This window comes from Cydia splendana, chromosome 6 (assembly GCF_910591565.1).
Source record: "Cydia splendana chromosome 6, ilCydSple1.2, whole genome shotgun sequence".
Classification (NCBI taxonomy): Eukaryota; Metazoa; Arthropoda; class Insecta; order Lepidoptera; family Tortricidae; genus Cydia; species Cydia splendana.
The window spans coordinates 22,432,027-22,447,813 of record NC_085965.1 but is presented as its reverse complement, the minus strand read 5'-3'; the positions used below and the strand labels follow the sequence as shown (position 1 = coordinate 22,447,813).

Genomic DNA, 15,787 nt, shown 5'->3' with positions numbered 1-15,787 from the left:
GTACCTATAAAAGTATGACATTTTGAAGGTAGGCAAGCTTAAGAAAATGCGGAATTCCATTGTTACTGTTCCCTATATAGTTTTCCCACGCATCACGCATGTTATTTTAAATACTTAGTACCTAGGTATTACAAGCATAGTAGTTATGTAAATATGTACACCAAAGAGTCACCCTCTGTTATCTTCGCAACATAAATCTTTCCCACATTCCAATACTTAACATAACAAATATGTATGACGTTTATAATTTTATTCGCATGATTCATTGGAACAAGCGTTTCAATTTAAGTAACAATCAGATATTGAGCCGTGTCGAGACAATGGGCCCGATTCGGATTTTGAAATAGACATCTATTAGATATCTTTTAGACATCACCAAGATACCATAACGATATGCTTAAGATCTAACCTGTGTCAAATTTGACATTTGCGTGATTCTGCAGATACTCTTGAACGATTTCCACAGGATATGACTTAGAGATCCAATTCACATCTAATAGATATCTTACTCTATCTGACGTAAAAGTGACATTGGTTGCCCGAATTGCGCTGCAAAAGAGAACTAGTTGATATCTAAACTATAACGTATCTAGAATGAATCTAGTACGTGTCGTCTCTTGTGAATATCTTGGAGTTCGAATACGGCAGAATGGCGATGGCGTGAAGTGCTCGTCTTTGTGGGTTAACGGAAAACTCCAAAATGACGGATAAAAGAATAATTAAGTGGATTAATGACGGAAGAGGTAAACAATTTTACTTAATAAGTACGTCATTTTTGCATGAGTGTTCAATAACATATTGGTACCTAATTAACTGACGTAAAAGTATTATTATGCTTATTATATGTGCTAGAAGTAAAAAGTTTATTGACAAGCGATGACACACGACGAATTTTATATTAAACTAAGGAACCGCCCCGGCTTCGCACGGGTTATACAAAACCGTAATAAACTATACACCTAAACCCTCAAGAATCACTCTATTGATAGGTGAAAAACGCATGAAAATCAGTTTCCGGCGTGAAAGTTTTTGAGTTTATCGCGAACATGCAAACAGACAGACGCGGCGGGGGACTTTGTTAGGGTTCCGTACCCAAAGGGTAAAAACGGGACCCTATTACTAAGACTCCGCTGTCCGTCCATCTGTCTTGTTGTCACAGTCACAGTCACAGTTGAAATTTTCACAGATAATTAATGTATTTCTGATGCCGCTATAACAACAAATACTAAAAAGTACGGACCCCCGGTGGGTTTTTTTTACATTTACATCATGCCGGATCCAGACGGGTGTTATAACATAGTTATAACATAGTCTATAGACTATAGTGTAATGTAAGATTACGTGTGCCTATGTAATATAGCATGTGGACGCGCGCTAAGAACCGACAGGCCATAGATCCGGCACGACCGTTACATATGTAATGCTCGTAGTGCCCACCACACGCAGAATTCGTGTTACATTACAAGATGGATTACATTACACGTTACAGCCGTCTGGACCCGGGTTTATGAATCACAAATATTCACAAAGGTGGCGGACAGAAAAGACAGCTCGGTACTGGTACGTACCGGCGCGCTCTTGCGCTCCCTACGGAAACAAATCAGCGTTCGGCGCCTTTGGCGACGTCTTTATGGGTTTGACGGGAAGTCCTGTAGTTAAGTTATGTCGGGCAGTGTAATGTGTAGGTATAATCAAACTGTAGTTTATCAAATTATATTACTGTATTAGCTTTTAGTCCGCCTGATTCGCGGTAGGAGGAAGGGCCGTCGAAGGGCAAGGGTGGCGTTCGGACATCAACTGCAGCTGTTGCGACGTCGTTGTTGCCGCTGCTCTGTATCTATCAATTTTCTTTATAAAATGAGTGACGTTCGCAAATGTGCACTGTTTAATCGTACCGTGTCGTGACTATACAACTAAGTAGTAGTAAACCGGACCAGACACTAAGGTCACGGCGAAGACACAAAATGTCAAAATCATTGACATTGTCTTTCGCACGATATAATCATAGCCCAATTGTAAATAATTACCTTACTGACATAATTATTGACGTCATTGCGCTTTAAATCTAATTAATAAGACTTTGTTAGATGCTCAGGACAAAGGGAGGAAGTCCGCACAGCAGATCGAGGCTAGATTACTTCAAGATTTAGATCTATTTAAAAACAATGATTATTTGATAACGATTTGCAGCATCCGTCGTATAATCAAATGGCGGTCCAATGTTGTCCAGCTATTACTTTAGCACGCGGTCGTTTTATGCAATAAACGCAGCGTTATGGTAACATTCCATTTCTAACCGCAGCTGCACTACCGGTACTGAACGCGTCGCTTTCATTGTCAATTTCCATAATAAAATTGACAGTAATGCAGCTGCGGTTAGAAATGGAATATTACCCTTAAGGATGACCCACGTTAGACCGGGCCGTGCCTGGGCCGAGGCGTCCGACATGTCATTTTCTATGACGGCTGATCGGTGATCACGTGGTGCTTTCCATAGAAAACGCCCGGCCCTGGCCCGGTCTAGAATAATAGAACTAGAAACGATATGGATTAGATGTGTCAGTGTCTAAAGTGACGTTTTTGTTTGAAGAAACGCCACATTTGACACTAACATATCTAATCCATATCGTTTCTAGATCTATTAATTGACGTATTTCAAAGTTCGAATCGGGCCGAAAGTATTACGCTCATTTTCTACGCACGAGCTGCAAGTTTAAGTAGCTGCGTCAATTTGAACAGGTTGTATAATATGATAACAGAACGATAAATTGCACATTCACATTACACATAGTCCTTAACCAGAAGATCGTATGTCACTACGGGACCATATAATTTTAATGGAGATACGACCTTTTGGGTTAGTGCCGCTGTTATACTATCGGTTGACGACTGTGGAACAATAACCTGCGGAATGCTTTCATGGTCGTTGAATCTTGCGTAAGAGTGAAGTTAGAGCTTATATTTTGTTTTTTTAATTTATTGACCTAAAATACTATACTTCTATAGTATTTTAGGAATTGACTGAGAGAAGAATTATTAAGCAATCCAATTATATATTTTAAAGGCCTATGTTTTAGTCGTTAGTTTTCGTCAGATTTCTATAAAATTTGGTAAATAGATAGTTTCCTAGTCTCTACAATATAAGCGCAATTTCACGTCACCTTATGTCCTAAAAAATCCCCTAAATTCAAAGACAAAATAAAAAATGGGCCCTTAGGCATTGTATTATTTTTTTCAAATCATCAAAAAGCAAAAAACTCATATTGCTCCACCAGTGCAGGTTTGTCAGTTTCCACCACAAGACAAAACAACTAGCTGGTGTTCTTTTACCACCACCAAAGACTATCCTGGCTGAAAACATAGATAATTAGTGTACTTTAATTGTTACATTTCTTCCAGAATCCAACGTGTTCCCGCCATCAGACGGCGGTTGGCGACGTGGCGCGGCGCGGCGCGCGCGAGCGCTCTGCTCCGCTAAAACGTTACGTAGAAGGTTGCCCATACTGGAATGGTTGCCTCAGTACTCGATACGGAAGGGAGTCTCGGATCTCATTGCTGGTGAGTACTAGATAGATACATAAGTGAGGCTACATAAACTTTACTAATACTAGGCGCGCGCGAGCGCTCTGCTCCGCTAAAACGTTACCTAGAAGGTTGCCCATACTGGAATGGTTGCCTCAGTACTCGATACGGAAGGGAGTCTCGGATCTCATTGCTGGTGAGTACTAGATAGATGCATAAGTGAGGCTACATAAACTTTACTGTAATATCTACTCATACTAGGCGCGCGCGAGCGCTCTGCTCCGCTAAAACGTTACCTAGAAGGTTGCCCATACTGGAATGGTTGCCTCAGTACTCGATACGGAAGGGAGTCTCGGATCTCATTGCTGGTGAGTACTATGAGTGAGGCTACATAAACTTTACTGAAATACTTACTAATACTAGGCGCGCGCGAGCGCTCTGCTCCGCTAAAACGTTTAATAGAAGTTTGCCCATACTGGAATTGTTGCCGCAGTACTCACTACGGAAAGGAGTCTCGGAGTACTGCATACAGGTGCCTACTTATATTGGAGTATACTCACTTATACTTGGTCTGTTTCTTGCGAGCACCCTGCATTGTTGAAACATTACGTAGAAGGTTGCCTTCCTTTCCCATATGTGTGGTGGTCGAAAATTGTGGATTCAAGCCTCGGTTGTGCTGTATACAGCAGAAAAAAATCGTTCTCGAAATAAAAATCGGTTAGGATTTGTACCTATCACACACAGACAGACAAGCGATAAGGTAAGGAGTCTCTGTACTATGTTTAAACAGGAGGCTACCCATACTGTAGTACTCCTAGGTACTTCTACTAGGCGTGTTTCTTACATGATGTGTCACTTAACTTCAAACTCGGGTAGGTAAATCCATTCGACCCCCTCAGCAAATATCTACCCTAAATATTACCTTTTCTTAATACCAAAATCGCATAATCTGACAGATGGATTTACCCGAGTTTGAAGTTAAGCGACTCACATGCCCTCTGTTCTGCCATAAACAAATATTACCAAAAAATATGACACTTCACAGCGCGATCTTCAATTCCTTACTTAAATTAACCAATCTGCGATTGCAATATTTATAACTAATTATCTTACTATTTGCAAGTCCAAGATCTAAATCTTAAATTGTTTAGCTCTTGGCAATTAGGTTTTCATCCACTTTTTATCTTTGTTTTTACTGAACAAAATATGCTAAAAAGCACCGAGCGTCTCCGTGACCTGACCGGATCGGTATGTAGGTGAAATTTCATGCCACCTGATTCAATGTAGTTACTAGCTCACCCGTGAAAGACAAACAGGCAAACTGAGAACCTAGAGAAATAGGATCAGCCATTAGCTAGTCAATATGGCTAAATATTTAAGCTTAAACGATGACTCACGCTAGACCGACCGGGCCGGGCCCGTCCCGAGGCGTCTGACATTGATCACGTAGAGCTTTCTATAGAAAACGAATCGCCAGAAGCTCCGGCCCGGTCTACCGTGAGTCATCCTTAAGAGTCACAGGAACCTAGCCGACATCTTCATACAATTTCACAGCTTTCAACTGTCAGATAACTAGAACAATGTGACCCATACACGTACCATACTGGCGGGTACTACTGGGCGTTGCCACAGATCGAATATGTAACTGCATGTTTAAATTAAGTGATGTCACAATCAGCAAAAACTGCACAGTGGGTGCAGCGCGCAGCGAACCGCGAAACTGTCGATTGTGTCCACTCCGTAGCAACAGCGCCCAGAGAGCCCTCTGTGCACAGAAGAGCGTAACTAGCCTGGAGTCGCGGGTAAAATAAAATAGGCCTTTAGTAGCCTGGGCAGTGTATGAACTGTGCAAGAGCCACGCATAGATTTCCTATTCACTTGTTTTTATGTGTCGTTCCAGGGGTAAAGGTACCTTATGGCGGTCGGCGCTTACGTCGCGTAGCTCCGCATTAGTATTGGAGCGTCGTTAATAATAGCCTAAGCGCCAACCGCCATAAGGTACCTTTACCAGTGGAACGTCTCATATTTGTAAACCTGACTTAAACCAATTGAATTTTATATTGCACGAGTTCGATGAAAAAACCACTTATTTACATAATTAAATATACAGAGGTAGGTACTACAATACAAATATTACTTAACTAAATTAATAACTTGCTTAAAACTAAAATAGGCCCTTGAGGCATTGTACACTGAGAGAAAAATCATCACCAGGAATTAAAAAACAGTTCTGTACTGAGGGAAAAAATGAAGTTTAGTAATAATTATGGAAGTTTATATTCATTTTTATTGTTTTGTAAGTGTTTTTATATTTTACTTTTATATTCATATTATAAATAACCTAACTTAAGATGAGAAATGAATAAAGAGAATGGAAGTTTCACTATTTCTGTAAAGTGTATTTATTTCTACAAACAGCTCAGTAATCCTAAATATAATTTCAACAAACAGATAATAGACATTGCAAGAACTAATAGAAATTGCAAAAGTCAATTTGTTCCTATTAGTTGACTCTCCTTGTCCCCGGATTAAGTTTTTTTTGTAATTCTAAGTGTGTTTTTGTTATACTTTTCTCTCAGTGTACCAAGGATGCTGGCGGCATTTCCTCGTTGTATCGCAATGCTGAATACGTCGTGCGAGGAAGTCGCCAGCTCTTCGGTCACCGGTTACGTCAACCAGACGCTTCGCGATTTCTATGTGCGCATGTCTATTACAATTGTAACTCCACAAACGGTGGTTGACCGAATAACCGACTATTTATTATTTTGTTTATTGACAAAAAACTAAAAAGGTGATGAAGTCATCCTGGGTAGAAAAGTACCATGCTAAAATTACAATAACGGTTTAGAGAATTTTCCCGTAATCATTATTTTATTGTTACTAATGATTGTATATTTATCGCTGCTGATTTGCGATGTAATAATTATATTAATGATAATGAACAATCAGAACGGACAGATGAACGGACGGACGGACGGATATGATGAAACTATAAATAAAGGTTCCGTTTTCCCGTTCCCTAAATCCAAAGGAATTACACGAAAATAAATTATAGTTAATTAACTAACAGGCGAACTAATAAGAGGTCTCTTCCAGACAATCTTTAGGTAGCGGGAAATGAAGAACGAACTAGATCGATTGTAAGGTGGTTCGCTTTCCATACAAGAAAACAATTGCGTTATATTAAGTAATTAGTGTAATTACACACTATTATATTACTACATAAATATGTGCGCATCTATCTACTTTCGAATCTTTATTTGCGCTAAATTGATAGTAAAACTTTGTTTTATACAGAAATCACGCAAAATCATTTTATTTTTTATCAATGCAACAAACAAAGTTTTATTATCAATTTAGCGCAAATAAACATTCGAAAGTAGATAGATGCGCACATATTTATGTAGTAATAGTGTGTAATTACTTAATATAACGCAATTGATTTTTGTATGGAAAGCGAACCACCTTAAGGACAATAACCTACAATTTAACAAGCATCCTAAATTCAATTGAATTATATCGCAGTGTGATTCGCCATGTTCCAGTGCGCGTCGAATTTGCTCGCTAATTTTGAATGGCTGTCGCAATTGACTAACGTATCGGATTAAACCGATAACGGAAGCTTCTGAGACCATTGTTATATACTGATCCGGCACATACGACACAATAAACGGACAGGGACACCAAGTACGAAGGATTTAAAACGCACACTCGTAGGTACTTTACTTTTCTTTCTAGATGTTAATCACTTAAACTTCATGTAGACAAGCTCACAGCTATTTGTTTAAAGTATTGTAAAAACATTTTGCATTTATATACGATTTTTTCTTGTTGTATTTAAAGGCGTATTGGCTACGTATTTTTGATATGTTAATTAAGGAAACTATAGGTCTATTTACTGCTGCTCAACCTATTGATTAATGTTTATGAATGACTGTATGTTTCTCAATAAAAAAAAGGTACCTAATTATATTTCAGTCCCGCTCATGATGGCGGCAGTCAGACCAGGATCTCTAGAGCTGTGTCGTATGCATAATTATTATAGAACGCAGTTTGACGTCTGGTCTTTATAGGAAGCGTGCATGAACTATAGGGGGCAGCATAGGAGCCGTCAGATTTTTGTCGCGAGGCGTAAATGTGAAGTTTATGCCTCCGATGTAGCCCACAAGATGGCAGAACCTAATATGCACAAGAAAACGTATGAGAACGGTAGATGGCAGCAATTGCTTTGGAAATGTTTATGTTTCCAATTCAGGCCACAAGATGGCAGACCCTCCAAAACGCACGGTCCCTATAGTTCCTACTATAGGAAATATTCTAGGAAGTATCCTAGGCTTTATGAAACTCTATGTTGCCAGGCTAAAAAGTGATGCGGATTTCACCACAAGCCCCTTGAATTCCCCCCTTACAATAGGGAATATTAGGCAAAGCTCTGCGTAGGTGGCACCTTTGTGGCACATACAGTAAACAAACCACATTGACACGTGGCCTACCGCGAAACAAGAAAATCGAAATTTCGTTATCTAATCTCTCTATCACTCTTGCATATTCGAGCGATAAAGAGGCAGATAACTAAATTTCGATTTTCGCGTTTACCGGTAGGCCCTTGTTAACAAACCGCCTTGATGCATCAATGTCATATTTTATTGTCTGTGAAAACTTGTCAAAAAACAGTTTAAGGCACAGTATGTATAAGTTAGTCTATGAATTTACTGAGTCGATAGTGCTGCACTCTGGCGGCAGAGCATTGCAGTAATATCCCCTATTCCCATAGATCCTAGTCTAATGTCGTACTCACTCGTCGAGACACCCCGAGACAGGCCGAGAACGAGTGTGTACAAACTGCTCATCGTCTCGCTCTTACTCGTCTCGTCTCGCCGTTTTCCGTTTTCCGAGCCATGACGAGACTCTTGGCGAGAGGCTCTCGACATGTGCGTACAGCCCGCATATTTAAGTCATGCGAGGGACAACATAATTCGTGACGCCACAGTGAGAACTCTGTTACGTAGTACTGTGAACATACTGTGTGTTTTGTAATGGTTAATTACACATCGGATCAAGCCGATATCGGAAGCGGTGCAGACCTGAACTGAGCCCATTGTGGCGGTTCCGGCGCGTGCGACACAATGCAGCGGTATGACGTAAAAAGCCGTACGTCAGGTGATATTGATGTCAAGAACAGTCTGAAGAGATAGTTGACCCTCAGTCTCTGCAAACAAATTCCTATGCAAGGGGTACATACCTATTACAGAACATACATAGCGTCGGCCTAAATCGCAAACCTCGTAACTCCATTTCAAGGAAATTAGTAATTGCTACCTTGGACAACTTACTTATAGTCGCAAACCCCGTAACTCCCCCGGATTTGGGGTTTGCGATTTAGGCCGACGATAGGCCATTTTAATTAAAGTTATACACTAACACTTTTTATAAAAAAAAAATGTTGGTATTTGAGTATGAAGCTTATCGCGAGGTCTACAGCTCACAGAGCTGGTGTAACTCTACGGTTTAAAAAACACTGCTTTGCTGGTGGCCTAATAGTAAGAGCGTGTGACTTTCAATCCAGAGGTCGCGGGTTCAAACCCCGGCTCGTACCAATGAGTTTTCGGAACTTATATACGCAATATAATTTGATATTTATCAGTCGCTTTTCGGTGAAGGAAAATATCGTGAGGAAACCGGGCTAATCCTAATAAGGTTTGGTTTACCCTCTGGGTTTGAAGGTCAGACAGATGGCAGTCTCTTTCGTAAAAACTACGCCAATTCTCGGGATTAGTTGCGATAACGCGATAACGCGAGGAAGATGATGACGATGCTTTTATATAAGTATCAAAGGTTTTTCAGAAGTGCCATTTTTCTTTCAGAATTAATACAGTTTTCATAAGAGGGACTTATCATGTAAGGTTTGAAAATACAACATCGAATCTCAAATCAAAACCGTGATTTTCATACTTACTCAGGTATTTTTGTCTGTGCTTTATTCGATCGTGACCACATTTCTCTATTATTTTCTTTATATTTTATCTCACAATTAAGTACCTATTGACACACGAAATGTTAATCTACTACAACCAAGCTCATGAACTCCTTTTTCCCCAGGCATAACCGTCGGCCTCACGGTAATCCCGCAAGCGATCGCGTACGCCGGCGTGGCCGGCCTCCCGCCGCAGTACGGCCTCTACTCCTCCTTCATGGCGTGCTTCGTGTACACCGTGTTCGGCTCCGTGAAGGACTCGGCCATCGGCCCCACGGCCATCGCGGCCATCTTGACCAGGGAGAACCTGCACGGGCTGGGGCCGGAGTTCGCTGTGCTGCTGGCCTTCTTGTCAGGGTGCGTGGAGCTTATTATGGGGATACTGCAGTTAGGTAAGTTAAAAACTACATGCCTCCAATAAACGTTATTTTCCAGAGCTAGAAACTGTCTCAATTGTTATTTTCAAAAGAGGAAAGGGGACAACCGCTTCTCAGCTCAAAAGTAGTCCCCATTTTCCTCTCTGGATATTGACATTATGGAAAATATTTTTACATAGTTTGATGTATTTTAACCATAGATGTATGCCTCTTCGTTTGACTTTTTCCTATTAGTTAGGGCTCGCAGCCGCAAAAACAAAGAATTTTCCACGACCACTTGAACTATTTGTGTAGTACAAGTGGTCGCTCAGTTAAACAATATACTATATTATTTTGTAACCAATAATAGTATCTAACTAATACATCCTAAAATGTATCACTGTCTAATAGTCACTGACCCGGGGTCATTAAAGCAAGAAAAATCTTAACAGCGCGATGTAGGATTTCTGTTACGACGATACAGCGCCATCTGTTGGGGTTTTGTTAACGCGCGCGTGCTAAAATATATTATTACGCGTAGTAAAAAAGCCAGTCTAGTCTATCTATTTACAGCGTTACGAGTATGAATGTCCATGTTCTTGCTTTGTTTTTAACATCGACTTCGAAAAGGAGTAAGTGCTTTGTACTCTGCCATACCGACAAACGTCTGTTGTCCACACATTAATTGTCACATAAAAAAATAAATAATAATAATAAAAAATCTTTATTTCCAAAAATACAAATTACAGAGTGAGGCAGAGGTCTCCGCACTAGGCTTCGCCTGTATCGCGGGGTACCAGGATTACATTAAACAACAGAATTATTGTTACAAACAAAGTCCAGCTTATGGCAAAATAAACTTATTATAACTAACAATCATATCAACACAATAAAGGTTAATAAAGGTATAGTACTTATATATAACATTAATAAGCTAAAGTACATTATCTAACATAGCTTCTGTCTCGGCATAACTAAGAGAACTTAGGAATTTAAATAGTAGTTTTTTTGCTTCTATAGTGGTGCTAGATCTAAGGTTACACTGTTTAAGAATGGAATTGTAAGTTGTGACTCTAATGCGATCTCCAAAACGTTTTCCAAAGGCGGAACGTACTTCGGGAATTGGTAGATTGAAAATGCGTTTTTTAACTAAGATATTATATGAGGGCGATGTTTTAGAGGTTTTGTGTGTGTATAAACAGATTTTGTGTAAGAATAGCTGTCGGACGGTTAAAACTTGAGCTTGGGCGTAAAGATCAAAGGTTGGAAACCGATAGGATTTTTTTAGCATCACCTTTAGTACAGAGCGTTGGGCCCTTTCGATTTCCAACATACAAGTCTTTGCTGCACTGCCCCAAACTGAAATACAGTAACTGATCACAGACTGACAAAGCGCAATGTAAATCATTTTTAATAGTGATTCATCTGCAGAATTACGGAGTTTTTTGAATATATATATTGACTTTCTAATTCTTCCGGAGAGATTATGAATATGGTGTTTAAAGTTCAACTTATCGTCAACTAATAGACCAAGATATTTTATAACATTCGTTTTCTCAATAGAATTACAGTTGCAGGGGTTTAAGGGGAAGTCAGTACATGAGTGGATTTTTATTGTAGGGTTGAAAGATGGTTGTGACGAGGCGGTTTTGTGAAAACAGAGAAACTTAGTCTTGTTGCAGTTCAGGGTCAGAAGATTGGCACGGAACCAGTCAGATGCAATTTGCATGCCCTTTTCTGTTGTGGTGACTGCGTCCTTCCAGCTTGTATCATTAAAAAGTATTACCGTATCGTCTGCATAACACAGAATTTCAGAATTTGGAATTTTGAGATTGAGGATGTCATTCATGTATATCGTAAAAAGAGTGGGACCAAGAATGCTTCCTTGCGGAACACCGAAATTAACCTGTTCAGTAGAACTTTTAAAAGATCCTACTCTGACAAGTTGCCTTCTTCCCGTCAAGTAACTTGCGAACCACGACAGAGGGACTCCATGCACGCCCAGGTTTTGAAGTTTGCGAAGTAAAATTGGTATAGACACAGTATCAAATGCTTTAGCAAGATCTAGGAAGACGCCAATACATTTTTGGTTATTGTCTAAGAAAGATGATATAAGATTGATAAGAACAGAGGTGGCGTCTTCCGTAGATTTGTTCCGCCTGAAACCGAACTGTCGATCCGATAGAAGACAAAATTTTTCAAGATAACGGACTAAACGATTGTTAACTAGTTTTTCTAAGATTTTGGAAAAAGCACTAAGAAGAGATATCGGTCTGTAGTTACCGGGAACATCCTTTGGTCCTTCTTTATGTATAGGGGTGACGGATGCGGTTTTCCATTGGTCCGGAAAGCATCCGGAGCCAAGGCTGAGATTGTAAATGTGAGTTAAGGGCACGGTAAGTAATACAATTTCGAACATACTTTAACAGCTTATTATTAATCCCGTCCAATCCTGGTGCACTATCGACTTTTAGCTGCATGATAATGGTTTCTATTTGTCATGTCTACCGTCTTCCTGTTACTCGTGACACTTTCCAATGTTGACACAAACTTTGGAAAATTGTTTTGCCAGTTGTGCTATTGTCTTTCATATACCGTTTCGTAATGTTTAGGAAAACCGTCAATAAACGTGACTAATCGCCTTAAAAAAAATGTTAATTAATACTATAAGTACCTCGTTTTTTAGAGTTCCGTACCCAAAGGGTAAAAACAACACACTCTTTTTTTTGGGCAGTCGTGAAAAAACGGGACCCTATTACTAAGACTTCGCTGTCCGTCGGTCTGTACGTCTGTCTGTCACCAGGCTGTATATTTATCTCATGAACCGTGATAGCTAGACCGTTGAAATTTTCACTGATGATGTATTTCCGTTGCCGCTATAACAACAAATTCTTACTAAAAACAGAATAGAATAAATATTTATAAGTGGGGCTCCCATACAACAAACGTGATTTTTTTGCCGTTTTTTGTATAATAGTACGGAACCCTTCGTGCGCGAGTCCGACTCGCACTTGGCCGGTTTTTTTTATTTGGCATTAGAAAAGACTGCACGATCTTGACGTGTCTTTTTACGAACTGAATTAAATAATCTATGGATCGAAATCTTCTACTATGACGTCACAGCATCTGTTCCAGTATACATCACCAGCGCGGGCGCTGGCCTTCGCCGTGACCGGCGTGACGTGTAACCGGCTTAATACTGTCGTAATAATCGACTATGGCCAGAAGACAAACTGAATATATAGGCTTTTATTTATTCGGTTTGTTTACTTCACTTGGTCGGCTATTTACTTTTTATATAATTACGGTAAATTGACCGAGACCTTGACGCGCTTCGAACTATTTCATCTCATTTCTGCTCACCCGTGCATCTCGCTCTAATTTCTAGGTGAAATTGGTGCTAAAGAAATGGTTTTCGAATACCTATACTTACTGTCAAAACATCAAAACAATAACAGATACATATTCTCTTTATAATTTTGAGCTAAAAGGTACTCTGGTGATGAACAAGATGGCATTTAGTTAGTACTTTAGAAAACAAACCGTTTAAGTAGAATTGTAGTCGATTGGCGATTTCCTGGCATTGTCTGGTAGGTACATACCAACAAATACCTACTGAGTTTAACTAGGTATGCCTGATATGTTAAGGTATGTAGGTAAGTTACCTTTTTTATTAGAAAAAAGTAAGGATTTGACCACAATCTCACCTGCGTCACATCTCCTCCAGGATTTAAAAAGATCCATATTGCAATGGAGTGTTCACTCTATATAGGGCTGAAAAGACTGTATAGGACTTTGTACTTCCGAGGAAAATTTATTAATATAATCAATAGCTAATTAATAAGAAGGCTACGATTTGCATATTGCAGTGTTGCCAGATGATTTCGATCACGAAGGAAGACTTGTCACTGAGATCAAACTGCATTCATGATGAAGTACATATCAATACTACCAACAGTCACGATTTCACGTTTTTCATTTGAATTTAATAGATGAATACATATTTACCGCTTTTCATTTTAATTTAATAGATGGGTACATAGGATAGAGAACAGATGAGATATACAGATGTAGTGCATAATTATTTTCCATCGTCTTTTCACGGAAACGTTACGAACGTGACTTGCTATTTCAGTCAGTCTCGGTACAAAAAGTACTGAGGTTGACTGAAAGTAGCCTGACAAATGCGAACGATTCCGAAAAAATGCGATGGAATACAATTACAGTACCGGTCAAAAGTTTAAGTTCACCCCTTGTTTTCGGTACAAATAAGTACTTCGGTGCCATATTTTTAGGGTTCCGTACCCAAAGGGTAAAACGGGACCCTATTACTAAGACTTCGCTGTCCGTCCGTCCGTCCGTCCGTCCGTCCGTCCGTCCGTCCGTCCGTCCGTCCGTCCGTCCGTCCGTCCGTCTGTCACCAGGCTGTATCTCACGAACCGTGATAGCTAGACAGTTGAAATTTTCACAGATGATGTATTTCTGTTGCCGCTATAACAACAAGTACTAAAAACAGAATAAAATAAAGATTTAAATGGGGCTCCCATACAACAAACGTGATTTTTGACCAAAGTTAAGCAACGTCGGGAGTGGTCAGTATTTGGATGGGTGACCGTTTTTTTTTTTTGCTTTTTTTTTGTTTTTTTTTTGCATTATGGTACGGAACCCTTCGTGCGCGAGTCCGACTCGCACTTGCCCGGTTTTTTTCTAGTTCGGATGTCGAAAATTTATTTCCAACTGATCAGTTCTGTTACCTATTGTTTCCAGAGATGTTGTTTGATTAGTTACACACAATTTACCTACGTACATTTCTAAACAGCTCATTCACTAAAATCTTATAGGCATGACGGGCTACAATTAGAACCACATCGAATTGACTCCATATCTGCCTAAAGTTGTGTTTCAGTTTCTCAGCCTAAGGGGTTGTGCACAAATCACGCGAGGTGTTTTCCTCTACTTTTTGACCCCCCCTCCCGCTTGGTGATATTTGGTGAGGTTTTTGGTTACCCCCCCTCCCCCATAAACTCACGTGTATTTTTTAGAAATTTTTCTATCCGACCGGTCAAGGCCACCCGCTCCAAAATTTCGTAAAATAGACTCGCTATTTTGAAGTGTGGAGTAAAGATTTATGTTTAACGAAACCGAGAAAAAGTATCTACTCATGTGGTAGGTATTTTTTCTTAGTTTCGTTCACTGTAATCTGAAAATCATAATTAGATTCCAAAAAAACTAAGACAATGTTGCCACTTTTTACTGGCGCGTCTTGTATTTAAGTAAAAATAAGTAAATAAAAGTACTTTTTTAAATCGTAGGAGTAAAATTACTAATAAATAAATTATCTTAGCGTGTTTATATATAAAAAGGAATTTACTATTTTACAAACAAATTATTGCAGTGGCAACATTTTTTGGAATCTAATTACGATTTTCAGTTTAGAAAAATACATGTTTCCTTATACCCCCCTCCCCCAACGTGATACGACGACGAGCGAAGCGAGGAGGAGTGTTAGGTATCTTGCGTTCACAACAAACCCGACTCGCTGTCAAAAAAGAAATACAGTGGTCAAAAACATGTATACGGACAAAGTGCTCAAAAATATGAATACGAAATTTTATAAGTCCAAATTGGTTATTGAACATAACCTAAAAAAAAAATTTTTCGTCGTAACTATTGATTTCCTAACTTTGGGGAGGGGTCGGGGGGTTCCTACCCCCTCCAATCTTGCCTTTTCGCAATGAGAAATTTGCGAATTAAGTTATCCAAATAACGGCTACAAATAAGAAATCCCAATCACAGTTATAAACCCTGGCAGGGTTGAATACATAATAATATCGGTATCAAAGTTACATATGTCTTTGTCGGTATTTAACTAAACTTAAGACAAACTCTTTATTTCATTTACGCGAGCGGAGCTGCGGGCCCGTCTAGTCCCCTA

At 39.6% G+C, this 15,787-nt stretch overlaps 1 protein-coding gene across 1 annotated transcript in view; it reads left to right on the top strand.

The window, feature by feature from the left end:
• Positions 1–15,787, top strand: part of LOC134791660 (sodium-independent sulfate anion transporter-like) — a 52,285-nt gene that overhangs the window by 26,990 nt on the left and 9,508 nt on the right. The window contains exons 2-3 of the mRNA XM_063762744.1: positions 3,400–3,558; positions 9,622–9,888. Coding sequence (XP_063618814.1) covers positions 3,400–3,558; positions 9,622–9,888 — 426 coding nt within the window. The remainder of the gene's footprint in view (positions 1–3,399; positions 3,559–9,621; positions 9,889–15,787) is intronic.